This window comes from Coturnix japonica, chromosome 6, assembly GCF_001577835.2.
Source record: "Coturnix japonica isolate 7356 chromosome 6, Coturnix japonica 2.1, whole genome shotgun sequence".
NCBI lineage: Eukaryota > Metazoa > Chordata > Aves > Galliformes > Phasianidae > Coturnix > Coturnix japonica.
The window spans coordinates 13,648,535-13,668,463 of record NC_029521.1 but is presented as its reverse complement, the minus strand read 5'-3'; the positions used below and the strand labels follow the sequence as shown (position 1 = coordinate 13,668,463).

The 19,929-nt window shown below is 38.0% G+C and overlaps 1 protein-coding gene across 12 annotated transcripts in view; it reads right to left on the bottom strand.

The window, feature by feature from the left end:
• USP54 (ubiquitin specific peptidase 54) overlaps positions 1–19,929 on the bottom strand; it is a 90,111-nt gene that overhangs the window by 13,729 nt on the left and 56,453 nt on the right. For 10 of the 12 annotated variants that reach the window (XM_032445585.1, XM_015866501.2, XM_015866496.2 and 7 more), the window contains 12 exons: positions 19,129–19,242; positions 18,921–19,003; positions 17,257–17,362; positions 14,291–14,437; positions 12,351–12,500; positions 10,723–10,891; positions 9,405–9,575; positions 5,225–5,356; positions 4,604–4,984; positions 2,973–3,204; positions 1,893–2,035; positions 687–860 (listed from right to left, as the gene is read on the bottom strand). In XM_032445585.1, the coding sequence (XP_032301476.1) occupies positions 687–860; positions 1,893–2,035; positions 2,973–3,204; positions 4,604–4,984; positions 5,225–5,356; positions 9,405–9,575; positions 10,723–10,891; positions 12,351–12,500; positions 14,291–14,437; positions 17,257–17,362; positions 18,921–19,003; positions 19,129–19,242 (2,002 nt within the window). The remainder of the gene's footprint in view (positions 1–686; positions 861–1,892; positions 2,036–2,972; positions 3,205–4,603; positions 4,985–5,224; positions 5,357–9,404; positions 9,576–10,722; positions 10,892–12,350; positions 12,501–14,290; positions 14,438–17,256; positions 17,363–18,920; positions 19,004–19,128; positions 19,243–19,929) is intronic. The other 2 variants (XM_015866495.2, XM_032445586.1) reach the window with 1 other exon arrangement.

The following is a 19,929-nucleotide window of genomic DNA, read 5'->3' as shown; positions in this document are numbered from 1 at the left end:
CTCCCTCTGTTACAGTCGCATTTTTCCTATTAAATCTCCTTTTCTGCTGCCACTTCTTAATAGAAAGGCAGGGAGTCTTGGAGCAGACATACTAAGACTGAATATTTGGCTTTTTCAATGTTTTTCTCTCCAATTCTTGTCCTTTAGGAAAGACGTAATATATATGTATCTTTTTGAAGTACTCTACCCATTTAAGCTCACCCCACTACTTGTCACCCCTGTGCTGCAGCTGAACAGGGAGAGAATCATAGAGTATAAAGGCAGGAACAGACAGAATTGCTTAGGTCAGTGATGCTACTAAGCAAGAAAAATAAAGAAAATAACAATTTAAGTGGACAAGCAATGCTGCAGGCGGATCTGAGGTATCTGAATGCTTATTCCAAAATATTGGTAGAAGCCTTGAAGCTAAATCTAGATACCACTACACACAAAATAGAAAGGTGCAATTATAAACCTCTCTGCATTAGAAACTTTTACCTTGTTGTCACATTGAAGAAATAATATGGTCAAAATGCCAATCAGTTTTCTGTATGCAGTAAGTCTGAAACTGATAGCGTTCTACTATGTGAAGACAGAAAATTGCAGTGTGGGAGTGGAGGATGGGAAGAGAGTAGGAAAGTAAGCTCTAAACTTCAGAAAGCTTCAGCACCAAAATCTCGCAAAATATACTGCGTTCAAAAAGTTACCCTGATTCTGTAGCTCATCTAGATCCATGAACCTGCTGGGACGGGGATTAAAGCCCATTGCTGCCTCCATTTCCTTTTCTCTTTTCCTGCGTAGTTCTTGTTCATGTGCTCTTCTTGCCACTTCCTCTTGCAGTTCATCCAGTTCACTCTTCAAAGGGGCAAACATCTCCCCACCTTCCAAACAAATTTTTTTTACAGTAAGATCTCTGAAAGTATCCATTAAAAGACAAAGTAATGTTGATGGACAATAAAATTGCCATTAGAAAATAACATACTGACCAAAGACCACAGAATTTCAGACCACAAATTCTGTTTTGTTCAATTTTACTTTTAATGGTTGCCCAAAGTCATTTGGTTTCCAATTGTCTTCTCTGTCAGTGGCTCTGATAAAAGCACTGCAGTATTAGTCCACAATCCCCTGTAGCACAGCCCTTCCCTCAATTCACTGACACAAGAAACAGCACGTGAAACAGAAAAATCTGAAAAGAGAATTCTAAGTTGCTGGTGAAATCTTGATACTTCTTACTGTGCTTGGAACTGTAACCAACATTATGCCAACGTAGCCTGATGAAAATGGAAGGAAAAGAGGCTTATGTGTACGCAGGTACAAGTCAACACTGCAGAAATTAGTCTTCAGTCTCACTTCAACTTTGACCTGTATATAGAAACTATCTTCCCTCATTACTTAATTCCTGAGAATATCTGGGTAAGGGGAAGGATTTCCTCAGAAGGATAATTGGAATGTGCATCTGCAAAAAAGCTCAGCTTTAGTCCAAGTACCCTGTAAGTGCTTAATCACATTTGTGACAGTTTTGAACGTGGTATACACTATTATAAGCTTATTTTCAGGAATCAACAGTTATCATGAGTTATCATGAGTTATGCTCGGGAAGACATTTTCAACTAATAGCAGAATACTGAATTATGGGAAAGAAAAGGAAAAACAGCTTTACTTCATCAGTCAAATCAGTCTTTGTTGAAAATGACACAAGAACAGCATGATCAAAAAGAACATTCCAAATAAGTTTTTTACCATTTCATATGGTAAACCAAAGTTACTACTAGTTAAGCTGTGTTGTTATATTCTTCTATGTTTCAATTCCTTTTTTTCATAACTGCACTGCAAAGATAAACATCCAGAAAGCAAAAGACAACTCCAATAAACTTTAACTCACAGAACCACTACTACTGAGAAGTTCATCTTACCATTTCCAATGGCACGTGGGCTGCTCGCCCAGCTCCCATTTGACGAAGTAGGCTCCACTTCCAGTATGCTGCTACTGTGAGACTTTGGGATGCTACGCCAGGCAGGAACCAATCCACCTGTTCGTTTCATATGAATGTCCCTCCAAAAAGAGTAATTACATTTCACAGTATTAAACTCCTTAGGAGAAGTTATGTCTACATTTTCTATTGTCACAAAAATATTTACTTGCAATTTAATTTATAGTCCCAAGGGAAAAAAGAAAAGCATACCACAGAAAATTATTTGGAGAAACAGATGAAGAGAAAGCAAATAAGCAGGAGGACAGTAGCCCTTACATTTGCTTATAAACACTGCAAATGTTTTTCAAGACTTCAGTGAATCTCTCAAACCGACAATCATGTGTTGCCCTGGGTTGAAAAGGACCTCAAAGATCACCCAATTTCAACCCCCTGCTATGTGCAGGGCTGCCAACCACCAGACCAGGCTGCCCAGAGCCACATCCAGCCTGGCCTTGAATGCCTCCAGGGATGGGGCATCCATAACCTCCTTGGGCAACCAGTTCCAGTGTGTTACCAGCCTCTGAGTGAAAAAACTTCCTCCTAAGCTCCTCATCTTCCAAGATTAGGTTGCAAGACTATCAATTTCTGATTTTGTACACAGATTCTATGAAACAATTATTTATCTGAAAGAAAAAAGACCAATTCTAAATTCAAAGGACATGTTAAGCTTGATATTCGAGATTTTAAATTGTAGACTAAGGGCATGACTATTTCAGATGCATAATTTCACTCAACATTACATTTCTCATTCATTTTCCTTTTCGTTACTCATCATCAGCATTAAGTTATCGATATACTGACAAGAAAAGGGATCAATCTCACTCAGATTTGTACTTCCTTTCTATTTCTCCCTGCCACAAGGAACTTGTCTTGTAAGCTAGGATTGTTGTTTTGTGTTGTTGGCTTGGTTTCATGGGGCTAACTTTGGTTTGTTCTGTTTTTAATGTTCTACAGTATTACATAACACAGCGAAAAAGAAACAAAGACTTCACACCAAAAACGAAGTTTGTTAAAATCTACCTGTGGGTGCTTGAACTTTCAGACAAGGGCATGTCCAGACTAACTGGGCTGCTGCTGTTGCGTTCACTGCTTTCGTATCCAGACTCCATCCTCTGTATTAGATGAGGATGTTGATCCATCACATGCTGGGTACCTCGGCTTGGCACAGGACGCTTGTATCTGACATTTGACTGGCTTGACCTTGTTTCTTGAACAGTACGTTCCTTGACCTCATTCTCCATAAGCTCTTTTCCTGTTGAGATAAAAGAGAATAACCTAGTAGAAGATGTGTAGATTTGCTGCTCTGAAGATGCACATTTTTGCTCCTCAATTATCTCAATTATGCTTAAACCAGAAGTACTGTCTTTAAGATCATTTCACATTAGAAATAGGAAAATGAAAAAAAAAAAAACAACAATACTTTTACAGCATTTCTGTTAATGTTAAGCAGCACTCTTCAGCAAATTTGGTTTCAAAACTCTTCCATTTAATATGTTACCATATTCTCCCAAAGTAACAATCCAATCTGGAAAGAAAATCCCTTTCTCCCCCTAACAGTTTGTATTCACAAAAATCATTTAACATTATACCCAACTGTGCCTTTAGTAATTCCAATTTATACTGCACTGTCATATTAACTTCAGATGCTACATTTGTTGATTTTCCTGTATGTTCTCACTTGCCCCTTTGCTTTCTTTTTCTTTTTACCTTTTTCCTTTTTTTCCTCTGGCTTTTTCTATTCCTGAAGCTGTGTTCTCTTATATCTTTATCTTCTCTCTATCCATTTATGCTGCTCAACTCCTTTAAGCCTTTAGTTCCTTTCAGTAGGTGACACTGTCCCTGCCTCTCAAGACTCAAAAATTGCTGCAAGTGCCCTGGTTAACCACCACTCCACAGCCAGTCAAACAAATCTCTTCCTTCTCATCTACACACGTTCCAAAGCAGCAGTTCCAGTAGCACACCAACAAAAAGAAAGAAACTGGTAAACACCTGCTCTTCACAGCATTACAGTTTCAGGAATATCCACCTCCTGAGGTAGAAATAAAGTGACTGTGCTACATTCATTTCCAAATTAGGGGAAGGGAAGCAGGGGGATGGGGCAACAGGTACAAAAGACAGGAAGCAGATCACAACGGATTCCTTCACCGTCAAAAAACAGTAAAACCAAGGACAAAGTCTCTATATTCAGTTTGCATAGCTGCTGTATAAATCATCATAAGCAAGTGCTGGTAAATCATCAGCAGCTGCTCTTATCCTCATGACAGAAGCTCAGCACTACTGTGTGAAGTACTTGTTACACCATAGTTTAAGCCATCATGCAAAAATAACCAGAAGAAAAACCCTGACCAATAAAAAAGGCCACTCCAAGCGGTGAACTTCCAAATATTTAGCTGTCTAGTACTGAGTCCATTTAAGCAGTACAGGCAGTAAAGTTTCCCTCATTACTTTCTAAGATGTAAAATTTAACATATGGAAAGCAAACAAGTATCACACATGCAATATTGACAAAGAAACTTCAAAGACATGAGTCGCTACCAGCCTACATGCCACATTAAAACTTTCACTTTTCTATTTTACCTACATGAAACTGAATAACAGAATATTATAAATTCCACACACTTCAACATAAATCTTTCTTCTCAACCTCTTACCTGCCTCTTCAGAGAAAGGACTAAGTTGAGTGTATCCACAATGCTTCCTCTTGTCTTTACTGAAGATGCTGTCTATATTTAGAGACTCTCTCTTGGGTCTCCAGCTTGGCCGGTACCTGCTAGATGAACTGGATTTAGACTCACTGCTGGTACTCTCAACTTCCCAGTCTCTAGAGTGCACAGAGAGGCTTTTTGAGGGCCGTGTTTCTGCCTGATCCACGTGACTCCCTCTATGAGGGGAATTTTGGTTGGTTTGAGAAATTTGCTGTGGTCTGTTGTGGATCATATTGCTCACTGTCTCCTTAAATTCCCTTAGTCTGCTGGTGCTGCTGGATGGTTTGGGGGCAGCTCTGGGGGCTTGTTTCTCCTTCAAGGTTTCTCCTGTAGTTCATAAAAGAGAGAGCAAAAGCCACAAAAATAACTTCAGATTAAGCTATCAGCCCTACTCACGGCATCTTCATGCTGGTTTTGAAAAGTAAAATAAAAGGAAAATAAAAAAAAAAAAAAAAAGCAAAAGACAAAATGCAGGCAAGGAGAGAAATGTACATATGCAGTAAGAATCTTAAAAAAAAAATAATCAGAAAGAGATACTGATATTTTCAATAAAATAGCAATTCTTGCCTTCACTGTGGTATCCTGATGACTGAGTCTCATCCCCTTTTCGCCGAGACCGACTAGAACTCCTCTTGCGTTCTGCCAGAGAGCCCTTTTTGGAAATATGCCTCTGATTACACTCACTGTCAGTCAGGTGCCCTGAAAGGACAGAAGAACACAGCTGAGACGACGAGCCTTCGGACTGAGTGCTCTGTGTGCTGAGAACAGTAGGGCTCTTCTGCTCCTTAGGAGCTACAGCCTCTCCAATGCTAACTGTCAGGTTTGGTTAAGCTCTTCCATCCACAAGTCTCTGGTTTTGTCTTGGAGAAGGGGAGTCTGGTTTGTTTGCTTTGTTTTAAGGTTATAAGTGCTACGCTCCCTCCAATGACTCTAATAATGAGAGATCATCCAAAAGAAGAAGAGTTGACTGTATTTTATCGTGCTGTGCTCTAAGGATACCACTTCCTTGCTGTCTGAACACTTGCTCAGTTTTCATAGCCATGAACAAAAAACTAAGAATAGTTTGCTTGCCGTTATTCTGTTGAATGAAGGCTTAAATGCATGAGCAAGTCAGCATCTAAGGAAAAATTACTGCGCATCATCAGCATCTCTACACTGATTCTATATCTGCACTTTCTTCGCCTGTAGCAAAGGTAATTTGAGTTAGTTTAGGCTACAAGGAAGAAGCCTCAGTTGGCTCTCTAGGGCTAAGCCAGCTAATTCATATCTGCCACAAGCTAAGAACATACACACATCAGCAGCATGGATCAGCTGACACACAACATCCCTTAACTACAGCTCACGTGTCCTAGCATTTTCTCTTGTACATGATATATTCCCAGACAAAATGTGATTAAGAGTATATGACAGTTAATTACGTGTTTTCTGTATTACCATTTATTTTCTTTATTTTACGGTTCTCACACATTCACAGTCCTAAGCCTTCAAGCACAAACACACGCATGGCTTTACTCACGTGAGTAGTCCCAAGCAGAGATGCAGGATAAGAAGGGAATTTATGAATAAGCTACAAAGACTTTTCTAGCCTTAACATCAACAAATTTCACCTTGTACAGGATGACAACAATGGAAAAACTCTACTACTCAACAGTGGATGAACAGCCCCCAGACTATGTAATCGGCTGTTCTGAGCCTGGTCCTTTACTAGAAATTAACATCAAATTCAACAACACTTAAAGTAGATTTTACAAGTAAAATCATACTTTTAAACAGTTGAAAAAGTAATACAATTCAACTACAGTTGCTACAAAGGTGCTACAATGTATGAGTGGGAAGGAATCCAAACAATAAAAAGCAGGCTACACAAAACTCATGTTTCTATTCAATTGCAAACTGTATAGTGATTTTGTAGCTAAATTCTTTAGAAACAAACAAAATAAAGAAAAGAACTAAGGGAATAAAAGAGAAACGTTGGCAGTGAAGACTAAAGACCTACAGCATTTAGGTGACTGAGCATGAATCAGTCAGTTCTTTGGGAGAAATCATTTACCACCACAGCATGGACTGCCATATATCTTCTAGGGACTGAAAGAACAGTAGCATCTCATACCTTGTTGTGGTTTCTCTCAAGATAAAAAGAGGATTATTTTTCATTTCAGAGTGCACAACTTCTCTAGTGAACATTTTTTCCCTTACAGCTCTTTCAGCTTACTTAGTAAGAATGGTTAGTTAGCACTCTTCGTGCACTGCAACAAAGTCTAGTTAGCTAGCTTAGTGTCTGTCTGTATAGACTACAGAAGAACATAATTCAGCCTTGTAAAAACGAAGGCTGCTAGTAGTGCATAAAAATTTTCTCCTCCTTTCATAAATTGCCAGTTTTGTCATAATGTTGTTGAAGGTTTAACAGACAGAGGAGATTCCAAGAATCACAAGCCTGCAACACACAGGTTATGTTGTCTCTCCTAACAAAGACTAAAACCAGTGTAATGCATCAATAGAGGAACTAACAGTCGCAGAAATACAATCTGAAACTTCACACTCATTTCATTTACTTCACTAAAATAAAAAGCCAGGATTTCTGAGTGCTCGGTTGCTCATGTAAAGGGTGTGCCTTGCTGAATGTGCTCCTAAATGTCTCATCCTCCATGTGTAGGATGGGTCCAATGGCTTCATAAACAGCAGGATTAAAAAGAAATGTTTTGTTGGGTTTTTTTCCTTTTTTTTTTGGCAGGAATGGGGGACAGAATATGTTAAGAGAAAAAGAATGAAATCAAACAGATTAAGACAGAACATCCACTGCTCCCTCCCACGGAAATCTCAGTTGCATGAACAGGGCAGCCAGAATACGCACATTTTTCTCAGCAGCACAGGTTGGCAGGAGCAAGAGAGGGCTCATGCAGCCACCCTTCATGCTTTCATCCTGAAGAACCCAGGTACCTGAGGTCATATGACCCAATGGTGGTCCTTCCCAGAAGGGCGATGTGGGATAGGGTCCAGAAAATTCTGGGCTGAAGTAGTGGGGTAAATGGCCATTAAATGTAGAATCCTGCTCTTGCCCAGAACGATTCAATAGCAGCAACAGTTGACAGGTCAATGTGGATGGCTTCTTTATAGCCCCACGGATCACCCTTTGATGACTGAACAGTTGCATAAGTTGGCAGACTGGCTTTTTGGAAAGGTTTCAGGAAGGCAAAAATAACAGGGGAAAACATCCAGACAGGTGACTAGCTAAGGGGACATATTGACTGTAACTAAAGCAGAGTCAGGGAAGATGAGGATGACTGAAATTAGGTGGTGAGAAATGGTCTAGAACTGAAGGGAATAACATAGGACAGAATCAGTGGGAGAAGAAAGAAAAAGAAGAGGAGAGCATCACTAAAAAATGACAGAACAAAAAGGTTATATATTGAATTTAATCTGCTTACATGGTGGCAACCCTCCTACTACCCTCCCCTATTTAAAAAAAAAAATTTACAAAGAGTAATCTAATACAATATACTTTCTGCTACTTTTGCAGACCACACAAATAATACTCCACCAGCTTTTTTATTTTTGGCTTTTCTGTAATCTTTGGATCAACATAAATTTTGTTTCCTCAGCACTCTCCAATTCTGCTCCAACTTTCCCTTCTTTCTCACACTCTACTGAGGACTATTACCAGAACTTTCGTTGCTAAGTATTTGCTAAAGGTTAGAAGTACCTTCAAGTTATCTAAAACCACAAATTACAGTTACTTGAAACTGCTAAGATTAAAAAAAAAGTCTTGAAGAAAAATTTCTTGAGACATTTTTTTCAGGTTGTAACGTGAAACACTTGCACCACAGATTGCTTCAAATGAACCAAAGATATTTATGTGTCACAAGATGTGACAGCAACTACTTCACAACCAGAAGGATGCAGCTGTGTGTTAGCTATTGACACTGTTGCAACCAACAGTTGCTGATTCAGCAGTTATTCCTGTTAGGAAGTCTTTGAAAGAGTAATAAAGGAACTGCAAATGGACTTAGTAGCTCATATTTCTGATGTTCAAGAAGTCTGTCGTTAACTCATGCTCTGCTTTTTCAGAAGTGAAGTTAGTACTACATGCAGAAACAGGCTGACTGAGATCACTGGCCATGAGTAATACAGATCTAAGCTTGCAGACTTCCAGTACATTTCTTTTCTGCAAGAGAGTCTTCAGGCAGACTCTTCAGCTGCCTGAAGGAATATGAAGACAGACTCTTTTCCAACTATACGCTCTCACTTGTCTCCATAGCACAGGCAGGAAATCATCTTATGCTCCTCCCTGGTGCAGTAAACACTGCCAACACACATACACAGGAAGTCCTCGGTACTCAAGTATGGGAGATTCCTGGTGAGAGAAAGCTGCAACTCCTGAAACAAACTGCCCATAGATGAAGAAGAAGTAGTACGCACATGACTTACCAAACTGTACAGTGGAAGTGCACAACAGACTTCAAGTTCCAGAGTTTTACAAAACAAAGAGAGCAAGTAGGTAGTGGATAACAGAAACAGTGTGTGTAAATCTTTGCCTGGCTAGATAAAAGTCTACAAAAGCCAGCCATACATTTAAAATTATGTGAATCTTTGGGATTACAATGGTTAACTGCAAATCAAAACCATATAAGATAGTAAACATTGTTCACTAGTCCATTACGGGCTGCATAGAGAGAGATTCTTCACTAGGCTTCACTGTACTCATCACATTTATCGACAATGATTATTGAGATATGAATTTATCTGCTACCTGTGTCCCTGCTGCTCTGAGAAGCTGCATCATTGTCCACATTGTAGATGACCGTTCCCTGTGAGTCAGAAGAGAAGTGACTGACCACAGACTCATGGTGTGCCTGTTTATAAGGATAGCTGTCTGTAGAGGAATCTGTTCTGGTATCACTTGAGATGGAAGGTTCTCTCCCTAAAAAAGAAAGTACTGTCAAATTTCAATGTCTTGGGGCTTGTTAAAGAGTCAAGTGAGGCTAAAAAAGGGAACACAAGAAGAGAGGAAACTACACAAGTTATCTCAAAAAGCTGAGGACCAAGTATATAAACACAGATCCCAGAAGACTCGATCTTACAGAAAACGCCCTTTTCTGTAACAAGAAGAAAAGGGTGTCATATGACCTTAAAAATCTTTATTTCTATTGTCTCTGATTACTCTGAGTTTTTCCAATCTACTTCTTATGCAAAATTAAACTATGTGTTTCAGACTGCTAAATACACGGTAGTACCACACTGAAATTCTTTATTAAGTTTCAAGTCTGTCAAGTGTAATTTAAGTATGAAATACACTGACTCTGGGGAAGTCAAAGCTGAAAAAAAATTAGTCAAGTACAAAACATTAATAAAGATAACAATAACATAAGTCATAATAATTAACACACTTTATCTGTTATGAATTGAAAGTCTAATAAACTTTATACTAAGATTGTATCTGATTCTTTTTAAATGAATAAATGAATAGACAAATCAAGTAAACATCATCTATATGCATAAGCCTTTGCCAATCCCTTTTCCTTCAGTCTCCCACAAATCAGTTTGTATCTCATATATTACTTCATAAAAGGCAAGCCAGAAGTTGATAACTTCACTGATTCATTCCCTCTCTTCCTACCATCCCCAGTATTTCTTCTCCTTTCCCTCAGGTCCTTTCCCCATCCCAAAAAAGGATGCATTTGTGATGTTTCCTTAATGTTTCCTTTCCCTGACTTCCCTCCCAAGATTAGTTCTGCAGCTTCCTTTGATTTTTGAGTTCAGGCATCTCAGCTATCATTCCTTTCCTGTTAGAACTACTGATTGATTTATGAACGCAGCACATGAATTCATCAGTTATTGTTCCCCTCTACAGCCACTTCTCAACAGGCCTTTCAGTTCTTTTTGCCATCTGTACTCCAACTTTTATGCTTAAAAGATTGCTATATACTGTAAATCCTCCTCAGAATTCCAGATCAGCTTTGAAAATTAACAAAGACAAAATGCTAACAGAAACACACTCAAAACAAAATAAAAACTTTCCACACACAACACTTCAGCATAAAGGAATAAACATGCAGTCCAGTGTTTACCTGAATCTTCACTATCATAGCAGGTCCTACTATACTGCTGCAAATCCACCTGAGGGGGCAAGTCTTGTGTAGATACTGGAGTTCCTCTTGGATCAGCATACAGCAACAGTAAAGGTTGATAATGACCCTTAATACATTTTGTCACAACATCTTTCCACTTTGGACCAATCTGAATTAACAACAAACAAAAAAGTATTAAGACAACTTTGTCATAATTTTCTACAATAAGGATTCTTTTCCCCCTCACCCCCCACTTTTTTACTGACATTCTTTAACTCCTTCCATACCCAGTACTGAAGAAGACACCTCAAGACTGCCAGTCACAAGTTGAAAAATACTTCAAAAAAAAGAACATTACTTCTAAAATCTAACTGCAAAACTGGCATTTCTGTTCCTCTGAGACTTGGCTTATTTGAGAAAAAAATTATCACTTGCAGCACCAGCTGGTCAAGAACATATTTGGAACACAGTGAAACCAGCTCAGCTAAAACCAAGATACTCACCATTTAATGACTAAACAATTATCATTTTTGCTACAAGTACAACTACAAAAATAATCCTTCCCTTTCAGAGGTTTCTTGGTTGTTACTGGGTGGTTTTGTTTTGCTTTAATAAAAAGCTGTTAATTCTTTCAAACATTCAAACTTTGCATCAGTCAAAACAAAAGACCAGTTAACAAACCTCTTTAATCCTTCCTCCACCATGGACAAAATGAACAGTAAAATAAAAAAAATTACATCTCATGAGTGACAGCAAATTTAAGTCAATGTTAACCACTTCGGAGCGTGAACCTCTTCTGCTGCTAAAAACTCCACAAGCATTTTGAAAGATGAGGTAATTATCATCATCACATAATCTCAGAAATATTCCTCATATACAAATACAGACCTCACTAAATACATTGAACATCTTCTCTAAAAAAAACGCAGCCTGCTCCATACACAGTTAATTCAACTAAAGCACTGCAATACCTATCGTTGGCAGCTTTGGAGCAGACAAATGTGACCGAGAACAAATGGAAGGATCAGTTTTCCCTTTGAGACTGTGCTTGGCATGACTACAGGAGAAAATTTTCCTCTCTCATGTTTGAGTCTCCACGACAAGAAGGAATAAAAGGAAAGCAGTGTGAAATAGAGTAAAACAAACTAATGGGGTGAGTACCGCTGTGCCAAGATCCAAGCACTAGTATATGGAATGTCAAGGAATTCAAGCTTGGTGAAAATAAAAGAAAGGAACAAACAAGTGGAAAATGTGTTGTTGGCAGCAACTACTGGGGAAGAGTGGTATCTAGATAGTTCAATAAGTAACCCTAAAAGCCCAGACTAAACAGCAATGTTGCTCCTCAGCAAGGGAAAGGGAAGCATGTTAGCCTTGCGCACAGACAATAGGGTTTCAAACAACATGAAAGCAAGAACAACAGCCAACACAACAAAACCAAGAATAGGGTGCTTCTGAGATTTCTGGTACACTTTTCCAAGAACGCTTTACTTTACTCATGAAAAGGTGCAAAGCTCCAGCTTTGGAGTGGGAAAATGGATTTCTCAAAATCTTTGAAGAACAGTAAGGATTTGCACACAAGTAAACAGCAAATTTAAAAGAGATTGTTTTTCTCAACATTATTTTCTTACCTCTTTGACGTGAGCATCATCAAAGTACATCCATTTACGAATTTTAGTTTGGAAGAAGAAAGTAGAGTAATGTTTTCCATAGTAACAAATCATTCCCACCAAATACAGCTCTGAGTGTTTTGCTCTGTCATCAGTTACTCTGAAGAAGAGCTTCAAGAAGGGAGAGGAGTTAAAGTCAAGAAATCAATAACATAATTTTACATTTTGCCTTCTGTTTGAAGGCCATAAGGTACTACATATAGAAGCATCAGTTGTTTTTACTACAAAAAGCCAGAGAAAATAAGACAACAAAGACTGAAGTAATTAACCATGATTCAAGCAAAAATAGAGACACAGACCAAGAACAGACTATCAACTGAGCATGTGCTCAAGAATCAAGTCAGTCTTGAAGACTCTAAAAATCAATAGAAGCAAAACTGTGTACTGAAAGAAATTACCCACGTATTCTCTGTGTTATAGTTGCTGATTCTATGAAATGCTATTTAAATCTGTTATTGCCTCTTTACTTTGTAGAAAGGATGCAGCTCTGACACTAAACAGCTGGCATTTATCTTTGACTCAAGCAGACTTCAATTTAAGATAATATTGTGTAAAATGATGAAATGAACATATTAGCAGGTCACAAGAATTGTCCCACACAAAAATCTGTTCTCTGATATCAAATGACTGTGTTCTATTTAAAAATATACTGCAGTCATTCTTAGTGCATTTAGTGTTTTACTGTGCAAGTACTGCACTGAGTACAACCACATTTCCATTAACTTGCTCTGATTTTAAATATCCTAATATAGTATCTCAGTGCTACAGTAGGGCACAGCTATAATTCAGTATATAAACAATTTAGCACTAAAACATCATCTAATTTAGATCAAGTAAATGCTCTAAAAGACAAATCCTATGGATGCTGTGCACTATTTAATTTAACCTATCTCTGAATGTCAGCCATCATCTCTGAGACTGCTCAGTTTTAAGTAACTTCTAAGCAATATACTACATGTTGAAATTAGAAGGATAAAGAGTTAAATAACCATAAACCACATTTTATCTTCGTAAGTAATAGAAATTCACATCAATAAAAATCAGTACAAATCACAACCTAGAATTCGTTTATACTTGTGTGCATGTTTTTATTCAGACAAACTGTTTTTTGGAGTATTTTTTTCTTATTTTCAAGAACCATACACAATAATTTTATAAAGTTGAGATACGAAACTTTGAGGGTACTTTTGTAGTTTTTGAGAAGCATTTGGAAACAGACCAGATCTTTGGATACGCCCTCTATTTATAGAAGCTAAGAAGGTAAAGGTAGCAACTTTTTATTTTATTCAATCCATTACTATGAATTATTATGAGAAAAGTTGTGCATTTTGAGGTAACTGAAATGCATAGGTCCCTCTGAAAGTAATGTTTCCCACCTATTCCCATGAAATCTATAACAAATGCAAAGAAAACCGTAACACTCTGATAGGGCAAATTCTCAGCTACAAAGCACTATTTTACAACACAGTCACCACCATTAGCTACGCATTTCCTCCAGTGATGAAGAGAAGCCTTCACTCTGCTCTCCTAAAAATGTGCACCAGAGGAGGTGACCCACTGTCACTGTTTTGCCACTGCCTTACTGTGCTCACATCCACTGTTTGGCCACCAAAAATGCTCAGCAAGCACTGATGACTGGGTGCTACCCACTGGGTGCCATCTTTGTTGCACGGAGGAATTCAGTGATATGCCTTTGCTCTACGTCCATTTCCATATCAGACACTATTGTGTCAGACTAATTCTCTGCTGCCATCTGTCACACAGCAACAAAATGTAACAGAATATCAACAGGAAAGTTCAACCTCTACTGTCATACCACTCATGTCTGCCTCTGACATCATGAGCCAAAATTCAAAACAGCAGGCATTACTTTCAGATCAGATGTCATATGAAATACTCACATCTCCCAGTTTAAGGCAAGTGCCCAGGCTGTGAATAACATCCTCAGCCAGATCAGAGTGGTCTGAGTCCCAAACCAGGCCAATGGTGATGATCTGTGGAGAGTTCATCAGCACACGCCGAATACGTATCTTTTCTCCACAGTTACTCTGAAAATTTAAATAAAACAAAATACTGAAAATAAATCTGTTTATTGTAATGTTAGTGCTAGGCATTAACAAGTGCAGATTTCAAAAGCACAGTTGCCATGGCTGATCTTTACTGATTATTTCTTGTTTTGTTTTCCTTTTTTCCATTTTAATACAGCTATCACTACTTATCTATCAGCCATTTCCCCCACTCTCTAGTCAGAGCACTTGTCAAAGATAAGCTTGCTTTTGAAGTTAACACATTTCTCACTGGTTCTTCTGATCCATTATCTGTTGGAATTGTAGGCATCTTTAAAGCATCATGGAAAAAACCCACCATCTGAATTAAGATATTACCACTGTAATTCCAGCAAGCAGAGCATTATCTTTTTTTATTTTCAGGACAACTTTGATGCAGTCTCATTAGAGCACTCACTTCCCCCCCTGGGGCGCATCACATGTGCTCCTCACAAATAAGAACCCAGAAAAAAAGCATGTTCATAATGAGAACACTTTCTCATCTCTATGGGGAACAGTTTCAGAATTGAATATTATCATTTCTGACACTACAAGTCCAGAAAAAAATCATAAGGAGCTCCTTCCTAACAACAGCTTAGAAAGTTAACCAAGTGCATGTGTGGCTGTGGGCTTTATTTATTTTTTTGATTTGATTCCAGATAGAAAGTTAGAAGATTCTGATGCTTACATGTAGATGTCATACTTTTACATCAAGGATTACTACATACACATTTTGCAACAGACATTCAAAGTACAAGCAATTCTGTGGATTATCTCACCAAAAAGTGAAAGAAAAAACAACTCTTGCCCTCAAATACTCATCATCTTCACTTCTCCTAGCTATCACGAGCACTTTTTGCAAGACAGGAATAATATGAAATACTGATAAGTCATGCAAGTGAAACGTCTAGTAGTCCAGCCTTAGCTAAACATCAATAAGAAACACTTCCCAAATCAACTAAGACGGGGCCAGCAAGAACTGGCAAACAATTTCACCCAGCTGTTTATTTCACAGTTACAAACCAGCTCATCTTGATAAAGAAAAGCATTATCCTTCCTAACTAAATAATCATGTTTTATTTATTAAATATCTTAAGACTTTTCTCGTTGCTTAAAACATCAATATCTTCATTTCTTTTATTCAGGTAAGTAAAACCACATATTCACCAATATCCCCTCCTGAAAAAAAGAAATTTATTATTTGAATGGAGACTAAAAGTGAATGTTTCAAAGTTAAAAGCTACAGAAGGCTGGTGGGGAGGGAGTCATAGAATGGAATGGACACACACACCATTCCTGCTAGAGCCTGTACTGCTAAACTTCAGGCTCACAAGGCACTGAACAGCAGCATTACGCAATGCAACAATTATGCAGTTATTCCCTGCCCAAAGTATTAATCAATATTTAAAGTAGCTTGATGATGGCTCTTACACGCTTATTTAAAGCCCTGGATCTGAATGCACTCAAAAGGTAGAAAAAGATATGGAACTTGTTTTAGAACCAAATTGAAGCCTTATGATTTGAAGGGGAAAAAGTTACATTTGCATAAAACCATTTGTATTTTTCTTAAGCTAATGGATATGTGCACTGATAATTCAGTCAGATTGTTCCATTTTTACTGCATAGCAGTAAACATTTTTAAGCAGCAACAATTTTAAGAACTACAGCCTATGATTATGAACTTAGCATAGACAGTAATTGTTTTTAAAAGGTTATATACCAGTTAAATGCAAACCACCACACATTTTCTGGTCAGCATCTCTCATACTCCAAATAGTATACGTCAGTCAGAAATGTGAAACAATACTCCCTCAGATTTTCTGTGATGGTTCTTGCCTTTGACATAGCTCTTGCAGATATACCAGCCATCCTACAAGCTCTCACCACTGGAAATACCTCTGACAATAAGTAGAGGTTGTTCTTTTCTTTCCCCCTCTGACCAAGATTCCGGCTATATGATGCAGGTACAGTATCAATAGTAAAACTTATTCCAACTGAAAGGTTGTGAGGGAAGCTGAATGGAGGATTATCCAGGCAAAACAACTGACCTTCTACATGCAATTACAGTAACAGGTGCAAAAGTTCTACTACCTGTGCCACAATATGGTACTACAGGGAAGATTCTTTAAGAAATAAGTACATCTTTTCTCATGCTTTTATTACAGATGGTAACAAAGTGCTTTCATAGGAAAAAAATCACCGGAGAAACTCGATGAATTTCTCAAACATTCCTTCTAAAAAGCCTAAAACCACTGCCAATAAGCAGATCTCCCATCAAAAGATAAAAGTCTCCACATTCTCTTTCACTTCTGTTTCTTTTGATAAGTTCTGAAAAATTTCTTCATAGAAATAAGAAATAAATAATAAAAATAAGAATAATTGCTGCTTCATATGTTGGCATTGAAGGCTTCAACAATCTTCAGCAATGCTTAACACCAGACATACAATAGACACTCTAACTGCACCCCTTCCCTGTGGGCAATGTAAACATTTTCAATTTATTACCTTCCATCACCTTTTCTGTGGATTCTAACTTTCTAAAAATTCTCATTCCTTATTTTCCATTCAACCCACACCTGTTCTCAACACTTATCTCTCTAGTCAAGGAGGCTCTCAGCATCAGCAGTTCCTTCCTTTTCTTCATTAAATAACTCAGAAGTACTGAATTCAAATGCAAAGAAAAATCTCATCTAACCTTTTCCTTAACATTCCTTTGAACTAAATCTTGAAAAGTGCTCATGAGCTAAAAAATACATTCCAGTGTAATCTGTCAACCCTTCTGTCCTGTCTGCCCTGCTCAGGAGGAAACTAAACATACTAACCGGACAATTTCTCAGGTCTCCCATAGTGCTGGCATTCTGTAGTAGCTCTCCAAACATATCTGGAGTGGGTTTCTCACGTCTCTCCAACATACAAATAGCTTGGTTGCTTTAGCATAAAGGAAACAAATTTTAACAAAAATTTAAAAACACAAAACACATTAAGAGCATTTCCCTGAGAAACTGAGAACCTTAAATTGCGCAATATTTTTTATATTTAAGGTTGCAGTACAGAGAAAACATAAGATTAAAAATGCTCCCCTTTAGCAGCCACATTAATGAAGTAGCAGAGTAAAGTACACCCTTAATGAAGAAACTACAGGTGAAAAATAGCACAGTATTCAATTGATTTCAATGTCCTTGTTAAAAGAAAAGTAACAATAAGTACACAAGAATATTAATGGTCAAACTTGTCTCAAGCTTAACATGTTGTAAGAGGTAAATAAACATACTACTCTTGGACATTTATTTTTTTTAGATAACATGCAACTCAACATTATTGAGATCTTTTATATAAAGTACTGAATACAGTTTACATGACTATTTTGCTGCTCTTCTAATAAATGGCAGTTAGCAGCCACAAGGAGGAACAAAGCCCAGCTTTACATTACTCAACTAACAGTTTTCAAGACAACCTTTAGGGGCCACGCCTCTCACTCAGGACAACAAACAGAAGTTTATCATCCCAGTCAAAACTTCAAGACAGAAACAAACAACAGTCTTGCCTCTAGTATGCTATGGTAGGTATCCTTGAGCAGCAAGGATAAGAAAAATCAGATTCCTTTCACTACAGTTCATTCAGTAGAACTGTAACAGAGCTAGAGCAGCAACCCTTTTAATGAAAGGTCATGGCAACCAACAACTAGAAAGACCAAGTGTTACACCCATCTTTAGCATTAACAAGAAAGAGTAATCAAGGAATTAAGACTGGTCAATCTTGCTCTACTACCTGGGGAGATAATGGACCAAATATCCCCTTGGAAATCACCTTGTCATAGGAATGATAAGAAGGTGAATCACAACTGTCAGAAGCTTTTAAGCAGGAAGGAGACAAACTTTTTTACAAGGTTTAATAGAGATAGGACAAGGGGGGTGGGGGGGGCAGATTTAAAATAAAAGAGGGGAGATTTAGATGTCAGGGGTACATTTTTTACTCAGAGGGTGGTGAGGCACTGGACCAGGTTACCCAGATAAGCTGTAAATGCAGCTCCTCAAACATGTTCAAGGCCAGGTTGAATGGGGCCCTGGGTGAACCGATCTAGTACCTGATTTAGCAATTGGCAACCCTACCTAACACAGGAGGGTGGAACTGGGTAATCGTCAAGGTCCCTTTGAACCCAAGCCATTGTGTGAATACAGTGTGGACTAAAACCTAGCTGGAACTTCATACTCAGAGAATCAAAGCAGAGCCAGTAGTCAGTTACCAGTGGTGCTCCTCTGAGGCTGACACTATTTAACATTTCCATTAGCAACTTGCATAATGAATCACAGCCCCACCCTTATCAACGTTAGGGATGACACCAAACTGGATGGAGCAGTAAAACTGCAAGAGAATGCTGCTATTCAGAAGGCTCTTGACACATTGTGCAGGAAGAGATCAAATGGCAGTGTTAGCATAAATAAGAGAAGTCCTATTCCGTTAAAAAAAGAAATAAAATTGAACTCACCAAAGTGATGTTGTGGAGATATAATGTACCATCTGGATGAAAGGTAATGGGTCAGAGGTGGCACCACAGCTGGTACAAACACACTAAAAAGAAAGAAAAAGGGAAAGTAATGTGTATATATATATTTTGGTGATCCAGAGCTACATGTTTTCACATTAAAACATGAAGTTGAGAAGTGCTGATTTGTATAAAACATGCATCACCTCACCTGTTCAAACAAGGTCATTGCAAACTTCTGATGTGAAACACAATGTGGTGCAGTGCAAATATCTTCCTTTGTCTCATCCGCAATGTGGAAGTGAATTCGCATTAACAGATTTTCCTAGTCCAAACAAGAAAGAGTGAAAAAGTATCAAGTTGTTTCAGATGTAAAAGAAAATGGCACATCTGATTTTTAAATGCCATACCAAATAACTATTCATTTTATTTACTGGTACAGCCGAAGATTTGTTACTGATCACTCTGTCCAGTAGTCAGAAGTCCATGGATTTGACCAAAAGTAACAGACAGAACAGCTCCACAATTTTACACTGGTTGCTACTAAGTTCTCCTCATCAGCACCAAGTAACCCTAAACCAATTTCTATGCTACACAAGTGTTTCAAAATACGATAAATAATCTACATTCTATAAAACAGAGGGAAAACAAATAAATAAAATTATTTTTATATATATACGTGTGTGTGTGTGTATGTATGTATGTGTATATATATATATGTGTGTGTGTTTATGTATGTATGTATGTGTATGTGTGTGTGTGTGTGTGTGTGTATATATATATATGTGGAGAAAGAACAAGAGAAGTCAAGGGTCCTGGCCACAGTATCATACAGAGCACTTTTTCAATGCACATTGCTCTGAATAAACCTTACTGAATAAACTTTACTTATTTGATGCAACTTTTCTTCAGAAAGCTTAAGAGGAGGGACAAGGCAGGAAATGGCAGATCTTCACCAATATCTTTATCTATATAAAGGCTACAGAAGCAGATAGGGAAGCATTTCCAACTG